Source organism: Lytechinus variegatus, chromosome 13 (assembly GCF_018143015.1).
Source record: "Lytechinus variegatus isolate NC3 chromosome 13, Lvar_3.0, whole genome shotgun sequence".
Classification (NCBI taxonomy): domain Eukaryota; kingdom Metazoa; phylum Echinodermata; class Echinoidea; order Temnopleuroida; family Toxopneustidae; genus Lytechinus; species Lytechinus variegatus.
In genome coordinates, this window is record NC_054752.1 from 29,568,632 (window position 1) to 29,589,597 (window position 20,966).

The following is a 20,966-nucleotide window of genomic DNA, read 5'->3' on the forward strand; positions in this document are numbered from 1 at the left end:
TAATAGAATGGGTGGATTTTACTTTAGCTTTATCCTAGCATATTGGTGATTGAAAATTGTACACTACTTTAATCAAGTTCACTGCTCAATTCTGTTATTTCAAAAGGTTTTGCAGAGTTATACAGGGACCATAAGGTTCTAGTACGCCACAGATTACATAAAATTCATAACAATATTCTGATTTCATAGACTCAATACCTGTAGTGCTTTAAAGTAGATCGTGAATGACGTCTCCAAACACTGAACACTATTATCACCTTCGTCAATTATTCTCGCATCGGTTTTATGAAACAATCGACAGTCTGAACATCTTGGACAACTCACAGATACAAGTATAAAATGAGCATGTGTATCCATGGGATGACTGTGAACTTATAATTGCAATTATGTGAAACAAGCCCCCGATGGATACGTGTTATGGAGTAGGGTGTTGGACTTACTTCTGCTCATGTTTCATTTTCCTTTCTTCCTTCTTCCTTTCCTGTGCGGCATCTTCACGAGCCCATCTGATGAAAAGATAAAATAATTACATTATGATATATCATAAACTAAAATCAACATAACTCACAAAGTGCTTGCATCCATTCTACAGAGTGCTCATGGCATTTATTGTCATGACCAATGCAGCCAAGCAACTATCCTTTGGGCGCGTCGTGGTCTAGTGGTTCTGACTCTCGCCTGTGAAACAGAAGGTCGTGGGTTCGCATCGTAGCCATGGCGTGTTTTCCTTCAGCAAGAAATTTATCCACACTGTGCTGCACTCGACCCAGGTGAGGTGAAAGGGTACCCTGCAGGAGTAATTCCTTGCATGCACTGAGCGCCGATGATGGTAGCTCGAGCTAAAGCCGGGTAATAATAGCAGCCCTTTGTATTCTCTGGCAAAAAGCGCTTTATAAATCCAGCTAATATTATTATCCTAGCTGCCATCCTAGTGCTCAAGGATTTCAAGGAATGAAAGACTGCCAGGTACAGGTTCTGTGCCCATTTTATAATACACCTTGTGTGAATGTGGGACAGAGTGGATGAATTTCTTGCTGAAGGAAATCAATGCCATTGATAGGACTTGATCCCACAACCCTCTGAATAAAAGGTGGGAGTCTAGAACCACTAGGCCAAGATGCTTTCACCAATCAATTGAAGACCATATGCAATAAAAATTATCTTGTCTAGACTGTATCCGGGATCCATTCTCTCTCAAGTTTTAAAACAATGTGAGAGTTCATCTTTTAATTTCATTGGTACCAGTTCACCTTAACCACTTAATGGAATGATCCACAGGGAGTGGAGGAAGTGTATTATTTTGGTGCCATTAGAATTGAATATTTCAGTTTGGGGAGTTTGAGGTTTTATCAATTAACTTTTTGGGGGTGTTAAGTAAAAATACCCTATTCTATTTTTTTTTATTCAGACATATATACAAGAAAGGGCTAGCATTGGCTTGTATTTTAAGAAGGATGAGTTGCCCCTAAAGCTGAGTTAATCCGGGTTCTTTGATCATATGTGAACCTGATATATCTTAAAGATGGACTTACTTTGCTCTGTTTCCTGAACTTCTACAGCAGCAGCAGTAGATTCCACAAGGCACTCCGATGAGGATCAATCCCGCTATCACACTCATTGAGATTATCAATGCCTCGAAGTTTACTGGATTAGAAAACAAAACCAAGGATAGATGATAAAGATGATGAGCCTTGAAAGAAACCTCTTTTACCTTGATGATGCAAAAGAAGATTAGAGTTGCAAACTATTAATGAGAATTGAAGAGAGTGAGCTTGCTGCCAAGAGCAACAGATTGAGATGATCAAACTTGAAGTTTACTGGAGTAAGCAAAGACAAGGACGTTTGATATCAGATAACAATGGTTGTTGAAGTTCTTCAAACATGACAAAGTTGGAGGATTTAGAGAACTTAGAAGATATTGATGAGGGATGAAGAGAGTGAGTTTGTTACTAAGAGATCAAATCTATAAAACACAAGTCCAGGAGTTGAAGCACAAGGAAAGGAACATCTAAGACACAGCTCACTGATCCTTGAAAGATTGTATCTATAATCCAAGAACAAACTTCAAAATGAGATCAAATACATCATTGGCAAAGATTAACAGTATCATACAAGTAGAATTCCAAGCAATGTCTCACATTCTCTATTTAATGCATATGGAATAAAATCCAGAGCAGGCTTTGAAATCTAAAGCGTAATATAATTGGACTTTCTGGAAGGGTACACTGAATACAGCTTTCAAGCTCACCACTTCTTGAAAGGTGTTTCTTGATTCACGAACAAAGACAAAATTAGATTAACCACATCATATTAAGAAGAAAAAAATAAAATTCCCAGCAATGTCTCAAACTCTCAATAAATTGTGTAGAAATAACTTTCCATGCAGGAAGTGAAGTATAAAGCAGTGATATACTGCAGCTTGAAGAGCAGACTGATGATGCAGCTTTCGGGCTCACCAATCCTTGAAAGATTATGTCTTGATTCAAGTACAAAAACAACAAACATATTTAACAAAATATTAACAAAATCCTTACATGAAGATTAGGAATACAACATACAAAATAGGAATATCTCAGCAAGGTTCCCAATGTGTTTGATCAGAATGGAATGACTTTGAGAATGAGGACGGCAATGACAGAATAGATTAATGAAATGCAACATTCTCAAGAAGATACATTTCAATCATTAGATACTCTCGAGAATCAAATTTCTACCCTTTAGCTGGGAAAGGGAACAAGTAAAAAAAAACAAATTTGAGTTGTTCATATTTTCATAGATCTACATACATACTGTACGCTTACGGCCTATGCTCCTGTTCTTTTGAGGATCAAACAATCATGAAGCAGGACAAGTATGAAAACTTGTCCTACTTTGAGTTTTAGAGAAATGTCATGCAAGATAATAATTTTGCTATCATACAGAGCATGCCAGTCTTGTCACTTATTTCTTTTCAGAGCTATTACGGGTACATGTAGATTAAGAGGAGGGATTCAATGACGCCCAGTATTAGTAATGTTCAGTAATCCTGCTCTTATTTTTTTTCTCGGGGGGGGGGGGTGGTGGAAGGGAGGGGGTAAGTTTCAGTCAAGGTACTTCCTGCAGAAGTGTCAGAGACAACTTCCTGAATTGACAATGAAAAACAACTTCTTGTAATATCAAGGGGGAGAGGTCACAGTCATGTATTTCTTTGGTGTAAAAAATAAAATGAAATGTATAATCATTGGAGGGATTAAGAATGCATTTTTACAAATCCTAACTCGCGCACGATCTTCATTCTTCCCTTTTCATATCCCCTAGAGATAAATTCTGGATGAAAACAAGGATTAGTCATCCATTATTATGAATCACTCATTACTACAAGTATACCGACAGACTGATCAGTCTCATTTATTATTCCCAAAGATTTCAAGATATGGGAAATGCATTATGTGAGGATGGGGGTAAGGCAAGGGGGGGGGGGGGAGGTGGGGCAGAGGGGAAAAGGCAGTAAGAAAAATACAATCTGACTAAAGGGCTCTTTGTCCTGAAATTATGCAAGATAATATGGTCACCCATGTAAATATTGCTTTGTTCAGCATAATCAGCAAAAAATCATACCTGAAATTTGAAAGAAAAAAAGAATACATGTATGTAGGAAATATAAATTATTCAGAAAGAGCATAAGGGGGGGGGGGGGTCCATTAATACATGTAATACTCACTCAAGCAGGTGCCCCATCTTGCTTGACTCAAATCACATTCTTTGTTTGGCAGGATACTGGAGGCCGGGTAAAGACGACACTCCTTGGTTGTCAGACAGTAATAACACTGTAATGAAAGAAATACAGAATAAATTGAATCAAACCTAGGTAAACAGGGTATACATTATTCACGATCCAAAGCTACATCTGATGTAAATCAGGGGCAGATTTCAAGAGTTGAAATTACATGGTTGCTTTGCCATCATAGCAACTACCATGGTAACAGGGTTCAGCAGGAGGATGGCCAAGTTAATACAAAAGTTCTTTAAAAGCCAAGTCCACCCCAGAAAAACGTTGATTTGAATAAGTAGTGTAGAGCAAAATCAAACAAGCATAATGTTGAAAATTTCATCAAAATTGGATGTAAAATCAGAAAGTTATGACATTTAAGTTTCGCTTATTTTTCAAAAAAAAAAGATGATACGCGCAACTCAGTGACATGAAAATGAACCAGTTGATGATGTCACTTACTATTTTTTTTATTGTTTGAATTATACAACATTTTGTTTTCTACAGATTTGACAATAAGGACCAACTTGACTGAACCATATACTATTAAACAATGCCAATTCAACATGCTCAGGGAGGAATTAATTGTTGTTTCACTTTTTAATGAGAAAATTAGAAAATTTCATACATAATAAAATACAAAAGAAATAAAGAGTGGATGAGGTCATCAGTTTCCTAATTTGCATATCATACAGGATGTGCATACATACACAACTCTTTTGTGAAATTAAACAAAACTTTAAAATGTCATAACTTTCTTATTTTACAACTGATTTTGATTAAAATAATTCAGTGTTACAAATGTATGCTTGTTGGACTTTTCTCTATTTATTCAAATCAACTTTTTGTTGGGGTGGACTTGTCCTTTAAAATATATGAATCAGGCATCTGAGGCACATGTCAGTTTCAAAATAAAAGTCATGATGAATGACATAATTTCAAAAATATCACACCTTGATTACATGTATATTGATATTTTGACAATACCTGTACTATATACATGTATGTGTCCTGCTTCTGTTATCAACTGAGACAATAGCATACAGGTCCCCCCCCCCCCATCAGTTCCTACTAGGAACTACACTTACTCCAAGAATTTATGATGGCACAAAACAAGTGCTACATTATGTTTTACATGTACATGTGTATTTCATACTGATGGGGGGGGGGGGTGCCTCCTAGTACAAAAAAGTGGAAATAGATGTACATACAAAGTGTAAAAACTTACTTTTGCTTTTGGAGCTTTTAAACAGAGTTCACATGATGCATTTCGACTTTGGCATTCTGCAGGAATAAAGAAGAAAAAAAAGAAGAAAGAAAATGAGATGGATGTTGTCTGTTTTGATGCTAAAAGCTACATGTATGAACAGCTATTCTGAAATTACATGTATGCACATGCACAAGTAAAATCAATTTCTTATCACCAACACAAATTATCACAAATCATAACACATCTACTATGAGCTCATATTCAGGAAATTTATCATACAGACTGATTCTAACTTTGTACAGGCCACGCTACTTGACAAGTCTACATGTATTTGCAAAAGGGAGACAATAATCCAGTTTTGTATATATTGTGGTGTGTTGTGTCGTCTTGAGTTGTCCTTTTTCTTTTTTGTTTTTTTTTCTGAGAAATGGTAATACGATTATGTTTTTTTCTAGTACATGTATATATATGTAAATGAGTTTGATTCCTTCAATAAAAACAAAAATACACACAAAAAAGTATACACTCTCACTGGACCATTTATTTCAAAGAATGCATTCTCATCATGATGTACGTGTACTAAAACGAAGTTAGTGTTCTTCATTCTATTGATAACCCACCAACATACATGTATGCTACATGAGTACATGTACATGTACGTTATTAAACTGAGCATATACATTCTGATTCTGATTTTACATGTATGTACATCATGCACAGAATTACATGAAGATGTGCGTACCTGTACATATTGTAGACGACACTGTACTAAACATTATGCTCACACATACATGTACATGTACACATGTGTGTTAAACTTGGAAGAACATTTGTTTATTTCATGTGCAAACAATCCTAATACCCACCCCTTAACCCTACCAGGAACTGTAATAAAAACACACACCATATAGTGCCCTTTGAATTATTAACAAGGGAATGAGACACCAATGGGCCCTGGAAAATACACTGTAATGTAGGTTACAATGCTGATAAGAGGGAAAATCAATGTACATGGGCATTGTTACCATTGTGCACAGTATTGTTTACTGTTTATTGCAATGCCTTGTCAACTGTATTTTGCAGAGTACAATGGGTAGCCTCCAGTTGAGGCTTTGAGTCATATCAGCGGTAAAATCAAACGTAAACATTTCAACTGAATTACACAGTACATGTGCATGAGTTTAGCATGTGGAATGATCATTGGAAGATGATGTACAGTATTAAAATTGGCTTGTATGTATTGTCTTTATGATATATTAAAAGTACATTGTAGGACAATTTTGTCAAAAAAAATCAACATCTTGCCAAATGATATAAAGCAAATAAAACTCACTGGACAGTAGGCTGCAATAATAGCATTAGACCAACTTCTTTTTTTTGTACATACAAAAAAAAAGAAGTTGGTCTAATGCTATTATTGCAGCCTACTGTGTTTGATTGACTTTATTGAGCATTAAGTGGAGCAGACAGTTTCACTGAAAAATAAAAGGACCATGAAAGAACAATTGAGAGATTAGAAGGGGGGGGGGGGGAGGACTGTACGTGTAGTCCGTCAGAACCTGTATGAGTCATCAAGCCATGACTCAGTAGGCTGCCATCAATGATGAGCAAATTGAGACATCTCCATTATTACATGTAGGCCCTGAATTTTACTTTATTATACATGTAGGTCTATACGCATTGTATGTAGAACATTTTTGGTACATGTACTAGTACATGAACAGTGTACATGTAAATTCACATCATATACATGTTGCCTGTAGGCCAACATGTACATGTATCATAAATTTGAATGAAATACCGGTAGGGGAAAAGAAAGAAGCATTAAATTAAAAAAATAAAAAGTTCCATCAAATTTTGAAATGACATGAGAAAAGTAATTCATGACAGCTTTATAATTAGTTTTCCAAATATAATTAAAAATGCATTTTGTCTCTTTTTGAAAAAAGCTACATTGTTCATGTATATCAAGGAAAAACGGTAACTCAGCCAGGGATGCCAGTACTAGATGCCAGCCATGCTTCTCACATGTAGAATTTGAAAAAGTCTAAAAATGATAAAGAATGACCCATCTGCAAAGTGGAAAAGATGTTTTCTATTGCCCAAAAAAAATTAGTCTGAAAAGTGGCATCCAAGCACAGCATGTGTGTACATGAATGTTCACAGAGCTCTGTACATAACAATTGATGTACATGTATGTATGCCTTGAGAGATCAAAATCTTTATTAACCAGAAGACACATCTACCAAGCTCATAGTTGTAAAAGATAAGTCTGCTTTTTTAAACTTCCATCAAAGTACATTGGAAAAATTACCCTGAAAATCGTAAACACTGCCATTAATTGTGATAACATTTTTATGGCATCAAAAGTTACCATTTGACATAATCGTGAAGAGCTATATTACATTACTGTATGCTCATGTGCATCAATCCCCACAGGATGAATGCAATTTGCATGTATCCCGAACTTCACACATTTCCGGTGTCTGTCAAGTGAGTCTAGCAACAAACATGTTCAATAAAGCATAGTCTACATGTATATGTACGCCCCGATATAGCCTGTCAAAAAATTTGATACAGGGTCATTACCAATGTGAAAATGTACATTGTACGTGTACGTATGTACATCACTACATGTGTACATGTATGTACTCGTACTTAAACCTAGATCTGTGTCAGTGATACTGTTGCTTCTCAAGCAACTTTCTATAATTTGCTTTACATGTGTATAGATTCAAGTATGAGAGGTTGACAAGATGTTTTACTTTTAGAATGCAGATTATTTATTTATTTTATTTTATTTCCAGGCAAAAGACATCAAGAATAAGTACAAGAAGAAATTACCACCGACTAGTGCCTGAGGATGACTAAAAGAAAAACTAGTTTCTGTTATGAAGCAAATTAAATTGAGACAGTTCAACGAACTGTCAAATATAAAGTTAAAATATTTTCTGGTGGAACAAATACAATCTTTCATAAATCATCTTGTCAAAAATCTGATGACTGATGTGTGTACTGTATGGTTAGACCCATATACATGGACTTGACCAACTTTATTTTTGAGCCCATATTCTCAGACTATCATGGAAAATGAGTCGGTGTTATTGCCTGGGGTCAGGGGGGGGGGGGGGGGCGGGGCAGTCGAATATACTGCTGTACACATGCATATGACAAAATAAAAAAACGTGTTTAAAGGTGCTTTTTTTAGTTTTGGACACGGGCCGTATGTGCACTCGTTAAGGGTATCAAAAACGCCTTTTTTTTTTAAAGGGTATATTTGAAAGACTGGTCAATGGTGAATCATAGGGTCAAATGTAGGTTTAAGGTATGTTTTTTTTCCAAAGGTTTTTTTTTAAGACTAGCCAAACGTGTACATAGTATGTTTCCCCCCCCAAGCTTTATCCCCAGGGTCATATTCTGGCGACAACTTGTTTAGGGGCCAATATTTGTAAATAAAGCCCTCGAAACACCTGTTTAGGGGTTATTTTGCACACAGGGGAAAAACTGGTTTAGGGGGTGTTTGGAAATAATTTGGCCAAGCGTGTGTAGAGCAGTACACTTGACTGGCCACAACCCCCCCCCCCACCCCCTGGGTGTTATTGTTCATCTCAGAGTACAAACAGAAAAGGAGGCAGATTAAAATCTCACACTCAGTTTATTGAGTTTGATATACCTAATATTCTATAATCTTATGCCCGACGAGTGGATACTAACTACATGTATGCGTGGCCCAAAATCATGTAAAAAGGATCTCTTTTTGAAAGATGGAGCCTATTGTGTAGGTAACGTATTAAGGGTGTCAAAAACATTAAAATCATGAAAAAAGGTATATATTTCACTGGGAAAACTATGTGTTTAAGGTCCAATTTGCGAGGGTATAAAAAGACACTTCATAAAGGATGTACTTTTGGCCCCAACACTATGTGTTTAGGGTCCAAAGTGAGGTGTGTGCAATGGTACTAAATTCAATGAAAGTAAAGGCCCCCCTCCCCTTCCGGGTCTTATCAGCAATGAACACTTTTCATAGTAGTGATCCACTTTGACACTTTCTGAACTGACCTATAACCTGAAACTAAAACATTCACTAGAGGTAAAGAGCCCATTTTATAATGTGAGATTGTGTGGATAACAAAACAAAGGAAATGGTGTTCAAAATATGGTACATGTAAAAGCACATAATTTTTTTTAATAAAAGTAATAGTGAGTGAAAAGAGGTGTTTTTATGGGAATCTGCTTTCAAAATTTTTACTTGCTACCAAATTAATAATTTCAATTTGTAGCATATCAGCAATGTAAAAAACACAAAAAATATGGATAGTGTAATTATTGACAAAGGTCTCACTCAAATACTGTATTGGAGACAATCTCCAACATGGGAGTCTCCCAAGAAATACATGTACATTTTGGTACTGTACTGTATCTCCCAATCCAATTTCATTTCCAATTGAGCCATGTACATGTACAGTTGAGGCCAGAAGTTTACATACATGTACACCCAAGAAATACAAAGAAAAGTTAACACTTGCCAAATGTCATAAAATTTACTGTATCCTAAATTGTGCTGTCATAACAAATGTGATCAAACAAATGAGTATATCATGCCCCTTCATCACATCACTTTGTCATCAGGAGCTGAAAAATGTTTAGGTGTCATTTTTTCCCCCAAATCTTCATATTTTTAACTTGACATTACAACGCAATCTCTAAGCTCACTCAACTCTCGCTCAGCGGTGACAAAATATTACCGAGTATGCTTGGCGTCTCTTTTAAATTAGCCAGGGAACTTCACTACTTTGAATCGAGAATAAAGTCAAAATTAGTGTCATGAAGGTGGGTGCGTTTGTTATGGACAACATTTATTATTGTAATAATCGCTTTCCATTACCCGCGGCTCATACCCCTCTAAACGACATTGCCTTGCGGCTACGCCCGGCCACCCGATGTGTTGTGAACCGGCAGACATCGAACATGTACGGGAGGGGTTACGGCGGGCTGGTTATAGACTTATAGTGCGACTTAAGCTGGCGCTATTCAAAGTCCCGTTTCGCGCCAGCTTGTTTTTTTCCTTCCTGTTTGCTTTTCATAAGATACCATGTAAACCACGCACGAGAGAGACGGCACGAAGCCGTAAAAAACAGGAAAAAATGTCAATTTCTTTGTTTCTCGAACCTTCCTGTAATCCCGTATCCAAAATTCATGCTAAGACATCAAATTTCTGAGAAGTGATTGTGAGGTTGTGATGCAAGAAATGTGAATGTTTCTTCCTCCTACGCTGGGAAAGACACAGATCATAATTTGATAAGATGTACTGGCATGACTGGTACATGTACTATATCGTAGTTTGCAATGTAATGGCAGTGCTGTGTGTGTGTACGGTACACTGTGACTGTGAGGTGAGTGAGTGTGTAAGTTGCCAATATTGTCGGGACCGTTCTTTCTTTCTAACATTTGTAGATGAATTGATCAAGAACAGCAGATTTCCGCATACCGGTAATCTCTTTGGATACTTTGAAATCTTAAAAACTTAGATTTTGTTTCTTCGTACCTCAAATATGCATGTAAATGTAAATATGAGAGGAATTTTTTTTTTTTTAGTCCAAAGTTAATACCATTACGCCCTACGGTACTTACGGTAATGACATGTCAAGAGGGCTTTCCAGAAGGAAGAAACGTGCCTTCAAACGGGCACGGTGTACCGGGCAGCAGAGAGATTTCCATAAATATCAAAAACTTAAAAAGTCTTCACAGGTGGTATGTAAAAAAGCATACAGTGATTATATTAATCACAATCCCAAGCGCTTTTGGAGCTTTATTAACAGCAAGAGGAATGATAACACTGGAGTAGCACCTCTGAAAGCTCAAAGTGGAAGGACTATTACAGACAGCACGAGGAAGGCTCACATCTTGAATGATCAGTTTACTTCTGTCTTCAACAAGGATGAAAACATGACCACCATCAAAGACAAGGGACAAAGCCCGTATCCAGACATGGAACAAATCAACATTAGTCCTGATGGAGTGTACAAGCTGCTATCAACACTGCAGATACACAAAGCAACAGGTCCCGACGGCTTGCAAGCGAGACTTTTGAAGGAACTTGCGACAGAATTAACTCACGCCTATCCTCACTATTCTCTTTCAAGCATCTGTTGACCAAGGCATTATTCCGGATGACTGGAAAAGAGCTAATGTAGTTCCTGTCTTCAAGAAGGGAGAGAGAAACAGAGCAGAAAACTACAGGCCAATCTCGCTGACCTCTATTGTGTGCAAGACCCTGGAACACATTGTGTGCAGTAGCATTCTTGACCACCTGGATAGCCATAACATTTTATGTGACGCCCAGCATGGCTTTCGCAAGAAGCGCTCCTGTACATCTCAGCTCTTACATGCTGTTCAGGACCTTTCCCAGGGTATTGATGATGGCGATCAGCTTGATGTGATTCTACTGGACTTGTCAAAAGCCTTTGACAAGGTTCCCCATGGTAGATTGATGTACAAAGTCAACTATTATGGAGTCAGAGGCAATATTCACTCATGGATTGAACATCTACTCAGCAACCGCTCCCAGAGGGTTCTTATTGAAGGAGTTACTTCTCATGAAGCCCCCGTTCTCTCAGGAGTGCCGCAAGGTAGCGTGGTCGGACCTCTGCTCTTCCTCCTCTTCATTAATGACCTCCCCGAATATGTATCATCACAGTCTACGGTGCGCCTCTTTGCTGACGACTGCATCTTGTACAGAAAGGTCAAGACAGAAGAGGACACTAAACAGCTTCAGAGGGACCTGGATGCTCTTCAAGTATGGGAAGATGACTGGCTCATGCAATTTCACCCGCAAAAATGCCAAGTTATGCATGTTACCAATAAGAGGGTAGTTATCAAGAGTTCGACACCATATTGCATTCATGGAATACCCCTGGTGGAGACTGATAAAGCAAAATACCTTGGTGTAAACTTCCAGGATAACCTTAAGTGGAATCACCATGTAGACAAAACAACTAAGTCTGCCAACTCAGTCAGCAGCTTTCTGCAGAGAAATATCAGAGACTGTCCTCTCAAGACGAAAGTGTTGTGCTACAAAGCACTTGTCCTTCCAGTACTGGAGTATGCTGCTGTGGTGTGGGACCCATTTACCCAGAGGAACATCTCAAAACTGGAAATGGTACAACGCCGTTACGCCCGCTTTGCTTTAGGAGACTTTCGACGTACCAGCAGTGTATCAGATATGCTAAAGCAACTCCAGTGGGCTACTCTTCAGGAAAGAAGGGCACAACAGCGAGCTAGCATGGTCTACTGCATCATCAACAAGCTTATTGACATCCCGGATGACCACTTTATTCCATCAACTGGTCCATGTACACGTGGAAATCCTGATAAGTTCCAAATTCCATATGCCAGAACACAAGTATATCAAAAGACATTCTTTCCTGATGCTATCAGAATATGGAACTCACTCCCAGCAAAGATAGTTCACAGCACCTCCCTTGCGTCTTTCAAGCAGGAGGTGCAGCAAAGGAGGCTTCGTTAAGACCTCTTCTGTTTTTAGCCGCACATAGTTTTGTAGAGATTTTTACTTGCACTATTCATCTGGGCACTTGACAAGCACAAGTACGATAATATGCCAACGGCAGTCTGTACTTTACAGGAAGAAGAAGAAGAAGAAGAATATAAATTTGCATTTTGGTCACGTTAATTTTCAAAATATTTATTCATTAAAGACAAAAATTGAAAAGCCCCGACGGGGGGATTTTGCATTGCAAGTCCCTGGCTGCACAATAGGATAGCGAGCCGTCTGTGTACGAGGAGATTTTTTTTTTAAAATGTTAAAAAACTCCTCGCAACAGACAGCTGCCAGAGCTCTGTCTAGAGCTATGCTCTCACCATGATGATGATCACCAAACCATCCAAAACATCACATGAAATGAATGAAAATGAAGTGAACCCCATTGCACAATATAGCACCAGAATTCAGAATGCAGCAGTCACTCAAAAAGTCAAAGCAGCGATGGCGATGCATCCCTGCCGCGCTCTCAGGCAGCTCGCAGACGCAGCAGCCCATCACATCCACACAAGTCATCCAACTCCAAGTTCCAGTCACAACTCAGTCACGCAGTCAATCATGACAATCATACTTTCAAACACAAATTTAAGGACTTGAGAAAAACGAACCTTCTTCTGGAGTTGGCGTTGGTGTTGGTGTTCCTGTGACAATCACCAAAAGACAGCAAACGGTGATCGAAAATATACATAATGTCGTAATTTTATCCATTTTGAGTTGTTTCTTCTTCACGAAAACATGTATTGTATTGTTACTCTGCACTGCAATTTCTGAATATTACGACACGATATACAACCACTTCCGGGTGGATACCGATATTTTCAGTGATGGCTAAAATATCGGAAGAAAAGGTTCGGGTTGAATGCAGCGGGGTGGGGGAGGGGGCGGCACCACTGATCAGTGGGCGGCACTTGCGTAAGAAGGGGGAAAAAAGGAGAAAATGGATAGGAAAATTTGACTACTTGTATCAAAAGGGGGATGATTTTTGAAAATTTTTGCTCCCCCCTCTCTCTTCGCAGCTATTTGGAAATTTTGCCCCATACGGCCCTCTCAAAATTGTTGGCTCGATCGTGCGTTACTGGAGGGGGGGGGGGGGGGGCAAGGAGAGGATAATTACCTGGCTTAGATCATTTTTCTCCTAATCACTAGATGGATCTAGCACTTGCGTAAAGATGGAGTGCTTATAATTGCCTCCCAAATTTTTCACCAACAAGAAAAACAAAAGAGAAAGAAAAAGATATAAAGAGAGAAGGTAATATATGATATCATTTTTTGAATAATATATCAAAATCTATCACAAAATTTGTGATAGAAATGTCTAAACTTTGTTTGCTCGCTTCGCTCGCTCTCAACTTTTTATTAATTTTACCTGGTACGTCATATCTGGCCCTCTCAAATTTTTTGCTCATTTCACCACTGGTATCTATATGATAAACAGAAGAACCAAAACGAAAAATTAACATCTTCATATCAAACAATGGAAGGGGAAGTTTACCCTAAAAAAATGGAAAATAACAGAAAAAAAATATTGGCGAAGGTTCGAGGAAAATTCTTCAATAAATAAAAAAGTTATCAGAATCTTAATTATCTGATTTGTGATGTCACATGCGAGCATCCGCTCATATCGCATGATAAAAAAAATCAATGGAAAATCAGTTTCTCAGAAAATTGAAAATGGTTTTTATTTTACCTTCATTTCACACCCGCTCATAAACGAAAAAAGGTCATCCCGAACCATTACAAAAAAATAAATTAATGCATTTTATATTATTCATAAAACATGGCACAGCTGCTAGTTTATGACGTCACAAATCACAGGGGGGGTAGTGTACTATCGATATCCTACTTAATTTCGTAAAGTATCGGATTTCAAACATCGGAATCGCTGGGATCGTCTCGCAAAAACCGTGGCCAATTAGTATACAATATAAAATTATTTCTTTTGATAGGTAAAAATTACAAAAAAATCTATGAGTGGAATATTAAAAATTCAAAATATTAAAAAATATTTTTTAAAGTATCATTGACAAAATATATTTATATACATGCGTTGTTTGTATGGGCAAATATGATACCATCAGACATGATGGGGGTTCCCCAGATTGTGGAACTGACGTCATCGAATGCAATCTATGAAAACTGAGACTGAGAAGAAAGCTTCAATCCAATGCCGCATCATTGACATTGACCTGGAAACAAATTCGCTGTAAGTAATCCAGAGATATCATAGAGTCCGTCGTTCAGTTGGCTGATGTTTAAAAGATTGATTTAGATTGGACTACTAGTAACCTGTCTAGCTTTTAATTTAACGTTAACAGACCGGCAACGAGCCAGCGACCGTCGCGACGCGACCGACCAGGCTCAGCTCGGAAGCTACCGGGAGATCCGGGCAAAATGCACTCTACGAAATGGCCTTAGCGTCGACTGTCACCGATTTCTCATCGTATACTCAGCTCCGCCATTCGTCAAAGGCGGGAGCTCCATTCTAATTAAGATCGTAAATCCATGGTCAATTCTTGGTCTTGGGGATAATTTGCGGGCTAATTCGTCCCCCAATTTTTTTTCTAAAACGTTAAAAGCATATTTAAAGGTCAAGTCCATCTGAAAAAAATGTTGATTTGATTGAATAAAAAGAGAAAAATCAAACTAGCATAAAATAAACACTGCAGAAATTTCATCAAAATCGGATGTAAAATAAGAAAGTTATATTAATTTTGAAGTTTCAATTATTTTTCACAAAACAGTGATATGCACATTTCAGTGACGTGCAAATGAGAAAGTCGGTTATGTCCTTCACTCACTATTTTGTTTTTTCTTGTTTGAATTGTACACTTTCATTTTTTACACATTTGACAATAAGGACATACTTGACTGAACCATATACATGTAGTATTAAACAATGCTAATTCCACATTATGAGGGAGGAAGTAATTGAACATTGTCCACTTGACAATGAGGAGAAAATAAGGATATTTAAAAATACAAAGGAAATAGTGAGTGGATGGCATCATCAGTCTCCTCGTTTGCATACCAACCAGGATGTGCATCTATAGAACTGTTTTGTAAAATTAGTTTGAAATGTAATATTTTTTTTATTTTACATTCGATTTTGATGAAATTCTCAGTGTTATGCTTGTTGGAGTTTTCTCTTTTCATTTAAATCAACTTTGTGTTGGGATGGACTGTGGACTTGTTCTTTAAAGTTTAAGAGTCTTACAATTTTTTTTACACTTTTTACATTATGCCTAGGCCTAGATGCAGATTAGATGGAAAAGGTTCATTAATTTTTTATTCTTCATTTTCTACTCTAGTGACAGTCTATCATCTTCAAAAATGGGTGATTCAGTAAAATAAGATATTGAACAAATAATTTGTGATTCCAAGCTTCTTTTTTCATGAAAAAGGGGCAGAAGTCTGCATCTGACCTCTCTAATATGTGGAGCATGTGTCAACTTGCACTTTAGATGAAAAAAAAGAACTTGAAATAGGTTCAATTATTCTTTTTCTTAAGAGCTCAGAAAATGTCATATCCTTTACCATGACTGATGTGGTGCTAACTTTGATTCATTTTGATGTTGATAAGATATTTTGGTATCATCAAGTTTAACTATTTATTGGTACTACAAAAAACATAAATATGGAATATTTTTTTTATTTTTAGAGTCAGAGTGAATTTAAAGAGCATAATGAAATTTATTTGATTCTGATTTCTTACATGTATACATAACAAGCTGCCTCCCAAGGATACCATAATGGCAAGTGAAGAAATTATTTACACTTTACAATTATTTGTTTTCTTGCAAAATATATGAAGTGATAGTTCATTGTCATCTTTTTTAATTATTGCATTAGGTAAAAACAACAATGGCTTCATCAAAGGAAGGAACACCCCGTGTTCTGGTGGCCTTGGACTGCGATCACACCATCATTGATGGTAACTCGGACACTTGGATCATGGCACTCCTACCTGATCACATGGTCCCAAAAGAAATTAAGAAGCGATTCAAAAAAGAGCATAACAGCTGGACTATCTACATGGGTGAGATCTTTGAGTACATGCATTCGATAGGCATTGGTGAGGCAGCGCTCCATGATTCGATCGCAGGTATACCTTTGACGCCAGGAATGAAAGAACTATTTGAATATCAAGCATCATGTCCGCAGCTGGATTTCATCGTCATATCTGATTCCAACTCGTACTTCATAGACGTCATTCTCGGGTCGCAGGGTTTTCAGAAAGGAGTCAACAAGATCTATACCAACCAAGCAGAGTTCAATGCGGATGGTTGCCTTAAGATCCACTTTTCAAATCCTCATACCTGCCCGCGAAAATGTCCAAAGAACCTCTGTAAACAAACATCATTACGAGGTTTCCTAGAAGAGCAGAGGTCAAAGGACATTGAGTATGACAGGGTGTGTATGGTTGGAGATGGACAGAACGATTTCTGTCCTTGTTTCTGTTTGAAGGAACAAGACTATGTCTTCCCAAGGAAAGGTTATTCCCTTGTCAAACTCCTACAAGAAAGGAAGGAAAGACAGAGTTCTGATGATGGTGATGATATTATAGCTACAGCAAAACCTTGGGACTCTGCCACAGAGATCTTGAATGTTGTGAAGGGTTTCTTTGACAGTTGATGTCAAGGAGTCGTAGTAATTTAGTGTTAGAGTAGTTCTCTAAATGTGTTGAGTATACATTTGATGCAGTATTTGGTACCCTGGGGTACCAAATAATAATCCGCCATTTTGTTGAATTATTTATTTTATTTTTGCTCTGTACCCTGGGTTACCAAAAAATGTGTACAAGTATATTTTAATGTTTTGTACAGATTTTTTTTTCTTTTTAGTGATCTTATGTAATGATTAATTCATGCAAATGATAACTTTATTCGAATTTTCATGTTCTGTTCTAATCTTAAGTATAACATAATTTATTTACTATTATTGGCATTAGATTGTATCAAAGAAAGGAAATAGGCGTTGTGATCATTGTCCCCATTCATTGTCATGATTGTCGCACCGATCGTACGACCGTGATCACCATGACAACAATGTAACTGAACACTATTACAACACGAGATGGCGCTGCACAACGCCGTACCCCAGGGTACTACTACGGTACCCCGGTGTATGGCGTGGTGCATCATTTTATGAAGCAGTTAAATAATTTTTTAACTGACAATTGAATTCTTGCATCTGATTGACTCAAAACAACGTTTTATGAACATTTTGTGAAAAGAACAGAGAAGACACTTTATGAAATGCCTCCTTGGAGGTCCCAGGCTTCGCATAATGCACACCAGGCCCTGGCCTTACAAAGAGTTAGTTAGTTAAAATTAAACCCATTTCATTGAAATTGTTCTCAAATTCTGCAATTACATGTAAGAGATATGCACTAAGTTTTATCTCAATTTGAGTTTGATTTATTGCAAATTTGTGATGCTTCGTAAAGGGGTCCTTATGCACGTTTTGATGGGTTGGAGACTTGTAGTGAAAATAGAATCAGGTTTTCTGAAGGAATACATTTCTTTTCTGCACAGCTGTTAAAGAATGGAAATAATTTCCTTTTTTTTTAAATGAAGTTAACACTTTAATTTTTCCCTTAGTTTTTTTGTACCAATCAAATTATGCAAATCAGAACTAAAATTTAAAATAACCATTATGCAGACCTTAAATTTGTAAAGTCCATCTAGTTCATGTTGATGATATTCACATTATCTCATAAATTCTATGTAGCTTTCAGATTTTCAGAAATGAATTTGAACTTAAATTTCTCCAACTGCACTCAGAGTATACTTAAAATCTAATTGAGTGTTGTATCTTTTGTAAATTGCTCCCTCTGTGGCAATATGAGAACATCTCTTTACAAGTGGAATAAATATTTTCATAATCTCAAGGACTTGTATACTTAAAGGTCAAGTCCACCCCAGAAATTTGTTGATTTGAATCGATAGAGAAAAATCTAACAAACATAGCGCTGCAAATTTCATTGAAATCGGATGTAAAATAAGAAAGTTATAACATTTAAAGTTTAAAGTTTAAAGTTTTAAAATTTTTCACAAAACGGTTCAATGTGCAACTCAGCGATATGCAAATGAGAGCAGATGATGTCCGTTACTCACTATTTCTTTTGTTTTTTATTGTTTGAATAATACAATATCTCAAATTTTACAGATTTGACAATAAGGACCTACTTAACTTAACCATTAACTGTTAAAATAATGGTAATTGCACATGTTCACTGGACAAGGAGGAGATTAGAATATTTCATATTTCATATAAAAAATACAAAATATAGTGAGTGGGTGACGTCATCAGTCTGCCAATTTGCACACCGACCAGGATGTGCATATAACTGTTAAGTGAAATTAAGCGAAACTTTAAATGATAACTTTCTTATTTTACACCCATTTTTAATGATTTTTTTAGCGGTTTGCTTGTTGGATTTTTCTCCTTTTTTCAAATCAACTTTTTGTTGGGGTAGACTTGTCCTTTAATCCAGGCTTACTTGAAACACTGGTCTAACCTTTTGTAAAGTTGTGGTTTAACTATGGGTAAGTATTGTGTTGGAAATATCAAATTTATCAGCAAATTTTAAACATGAATCAATGATTCAGTTAAGGTCAATCAACATCAGTTGAACTTGCTTCTTGTAAACAGGAACACCTGTAAATCTTTTTTCAAGTGTGTTTTGCATAGGAGAGCTTTGAATATACATGTATATTATCCTGTAAAGAGAGTTTTAATGTATCTATTAAATTATGAGAAATTGATAACCTTAATGCAATATCATTTTTTTGAAACGGTATGAATACCCCAAGTTTTGAATACATGTTGGAATTGGACAGTCAAGAAGATGGGTGGTATTCTATGAAAAACCTTGAGTAAACACCAAACAAGATCGACCAAAGGGTAGAAATCCTTTACTTTTCTTGAAGTACTTCCAACTTTGGATAAATTTTGCAATGCGCAGCTTTTATGAATCTACCCCACGATCTTTATCCTCCATTGGGTGATTTCAAGTTCGGTGTTGGCCTTGGTGTTGGTGTTGAAATTTCAGTTGCTTTCCCTAGCTCCAAAACTTATTCAGAGCTTGTAAAACTGATCCAGATCACATTATTGACATCTCAACAACTAGTGAGTGACTTTTCGGGACCATCCTCATTTTATGTTTGGTGTTATAATCGTGTAAAAATTGACCCAACACCAACACCAAAAGGTCAACACTGAACTTGAAATCGCCCATTGGCTGCCTAAAATCAGTGAAGTGCCATATTTTTTTATTCCGTAATAAAGAAATCATGTACATACTTGGTACTCTGTACATGTTTATCCACCTTCCCTTCAATATTCAGAGAGGGATATCAATTGGGTTTTCATCAATTTGGTAGAATCACAAGTTGGTTTCCCCTTCAACAATATCTGTGAGAATTCAATGAAGTGCTTTTTCTCTCGTGAATAGCGCCCTCTTCTTGAATGACCATGCATACTGGGAGGTATGATGAGCCTATAACATTTCCCATAGACTCGTGTGTTGTGGCACTTTAAAAAAAATCATAAAAACATAAGGATAAAATTTGGGAGTTGATTACTAACTAGTGGATAGGATACATATTTGACAATCCATACCTGACCAGAAAAAAAGCTCATTTTAAACAAAATTAAATTGATGATGACATCTCCGGAGGGATCAAATTACAAATTCATCACAATAAAATAGCTCTTGTCCTTCCGCCAATCAAATGTAGTTCCAAAGTTGGCAATATTTCTTCCCAATTTGGGAAAAGGAAGTTTGATTGTTACCCTCCATTGAATCAGTGTTAAACGATCACTTTCATACAATTTGTCAATCGGCTATATCAAAATAAAAAAAAATGAGAATGGGTTGGCTCAAATAAATATCTTCCCTCAATCTATAAAAGGAGCAAGCAAAGGAGAATGTCAGGATAACGTACTAAGACAGGGCAGGAGAGGTGGTCTTGCACGATTGCCTGAGAACTTTCCTTTCTTTTACTTTTAGAACTGACATAGATTGAACAAAGAAATTATTCTATTTCGATTAAAAAAAGGAAAGCAAATTGACAAGGCAACAATAGTCAAAACTGAATAATTTGCCTATTCAAAATAACAACAGAATAGAGATAAGCAAGCAAGGATGAGAGGGGGAGTGAGAAAAGGGGAATGAGGAAGAAAGGGTGGGAGAAGGAAAAAGAGAGTGAGGGATAAAGAGGGAGAGGAAGAGGAGAAAGAGAGAAGGGGAGGGAAAGAATAGGAAGAGGATAGATAAAGGGTTTAGGTTTAGGGAAGCAGACATAGATGGTAATGGAGGAGGAATCCGTCAAAATAAAATGAAAAATCAATCAATTAACCTTTTTTTTATAGTATCATATATAATCTTTAATAACGCTCTGTACAAATGTAATAGCCAGAACTCCTTCATATTTCATACATACAAA

General features: G+C 36.9%; 2 protein-coding genes across 6 annotated transcripts in view; one reads left to right on the forward strand and one right to left on the reverse strand.

The window, feature by feature from the left end:
- LOC121426523 (pituitary tumor-transforming gene 1 protein-interacting protein-like) overlaps positions 1–13,297 on the reverse strand; it is a 37,951-nt gene extending 24,654 nt beyond the window's left edge. For all 3 annotated transcript variants that reach the window (XM_041622864.1, XM_041622865.1, XM_041622863.1), the window contains exons 1-5: positions 13,125–13,297; positions 4,977–5,032; positions 3,701–3,806; positions 1,533–1,644; positions 441–506 (exon numbers count right to left, since the gene is read on the reverse strand). In XM_041622864.1, the coding sequence (XP_041478798.1) occupies positions 441–506; positions 1,533–1,644; positions 3,701–3,806; positions 4,977–5,032; positions 13,125–13,224 (440 nt within the window). In that variant the 5' untranslated portion in view covers positions 13,225–13,297. The remainder of the gene's footprint in view (positions 1–440; positions 507–1,532; positions 1,645–3,700; positions 3,807–4,976; positions 5,033–13,124) is intronic.
- Positions 13,298–14,618: 1,321 nt separating this feature from the next.
- On the forward strand, positions 14,619–17,285 carry LOC121426255 (pyridoxal phosphate phosphatase PHOSPHO2-like). Of its 3 annotated transcripts, none has more exons than XM_041622488.1 (3): positions 14,619–14,723; positions 15,937–15,940; positions 16,377–17,285. In XM_041622488.1, the coding sequence occupies exon 3, from the start codon at positions 16,378–16,380 to the stop codon at positions 17,146–17,148; it is 771 nt and encodes a 256-aa protein (XP_041478422.1). In that variant the 5' UTR covers positions 14,619–14,723; positions 15,937–15,940; position 16,377; the 3' UTR covers positions 17,149–17,285. The 3 variants fall into 3 exon arrangements, with proteins under 3 accessions (XP_041478422.1, XP_041478421.1, XP_041478423.1); XM_041622489.1 differs by lacking the exon at positions 15,937–15,940 and adding an exon at positions 14,832–15,010 and having other exon boundaries at positions 14,627–14,719; positions 16,366–17,285; XM_041622487.1 differs by lacking the exon at positions 15,937–15,940 and having other exon boundaries at positions 14,619–14,719; positions 16,366–17,285.
- The last annotated feature ends 3,681 nt before the right edge of the window (positions 17,286–20,966 follow it).

Coding starts and splice junctions, on each gene's coding strand:
- LOC121426255 (XM_041622488.1), top strand. CDS start 16,378: ATGGCTTCATCAAAGGAAGGAACACCCCGTGTTCTGGTGGCCTTGGAC.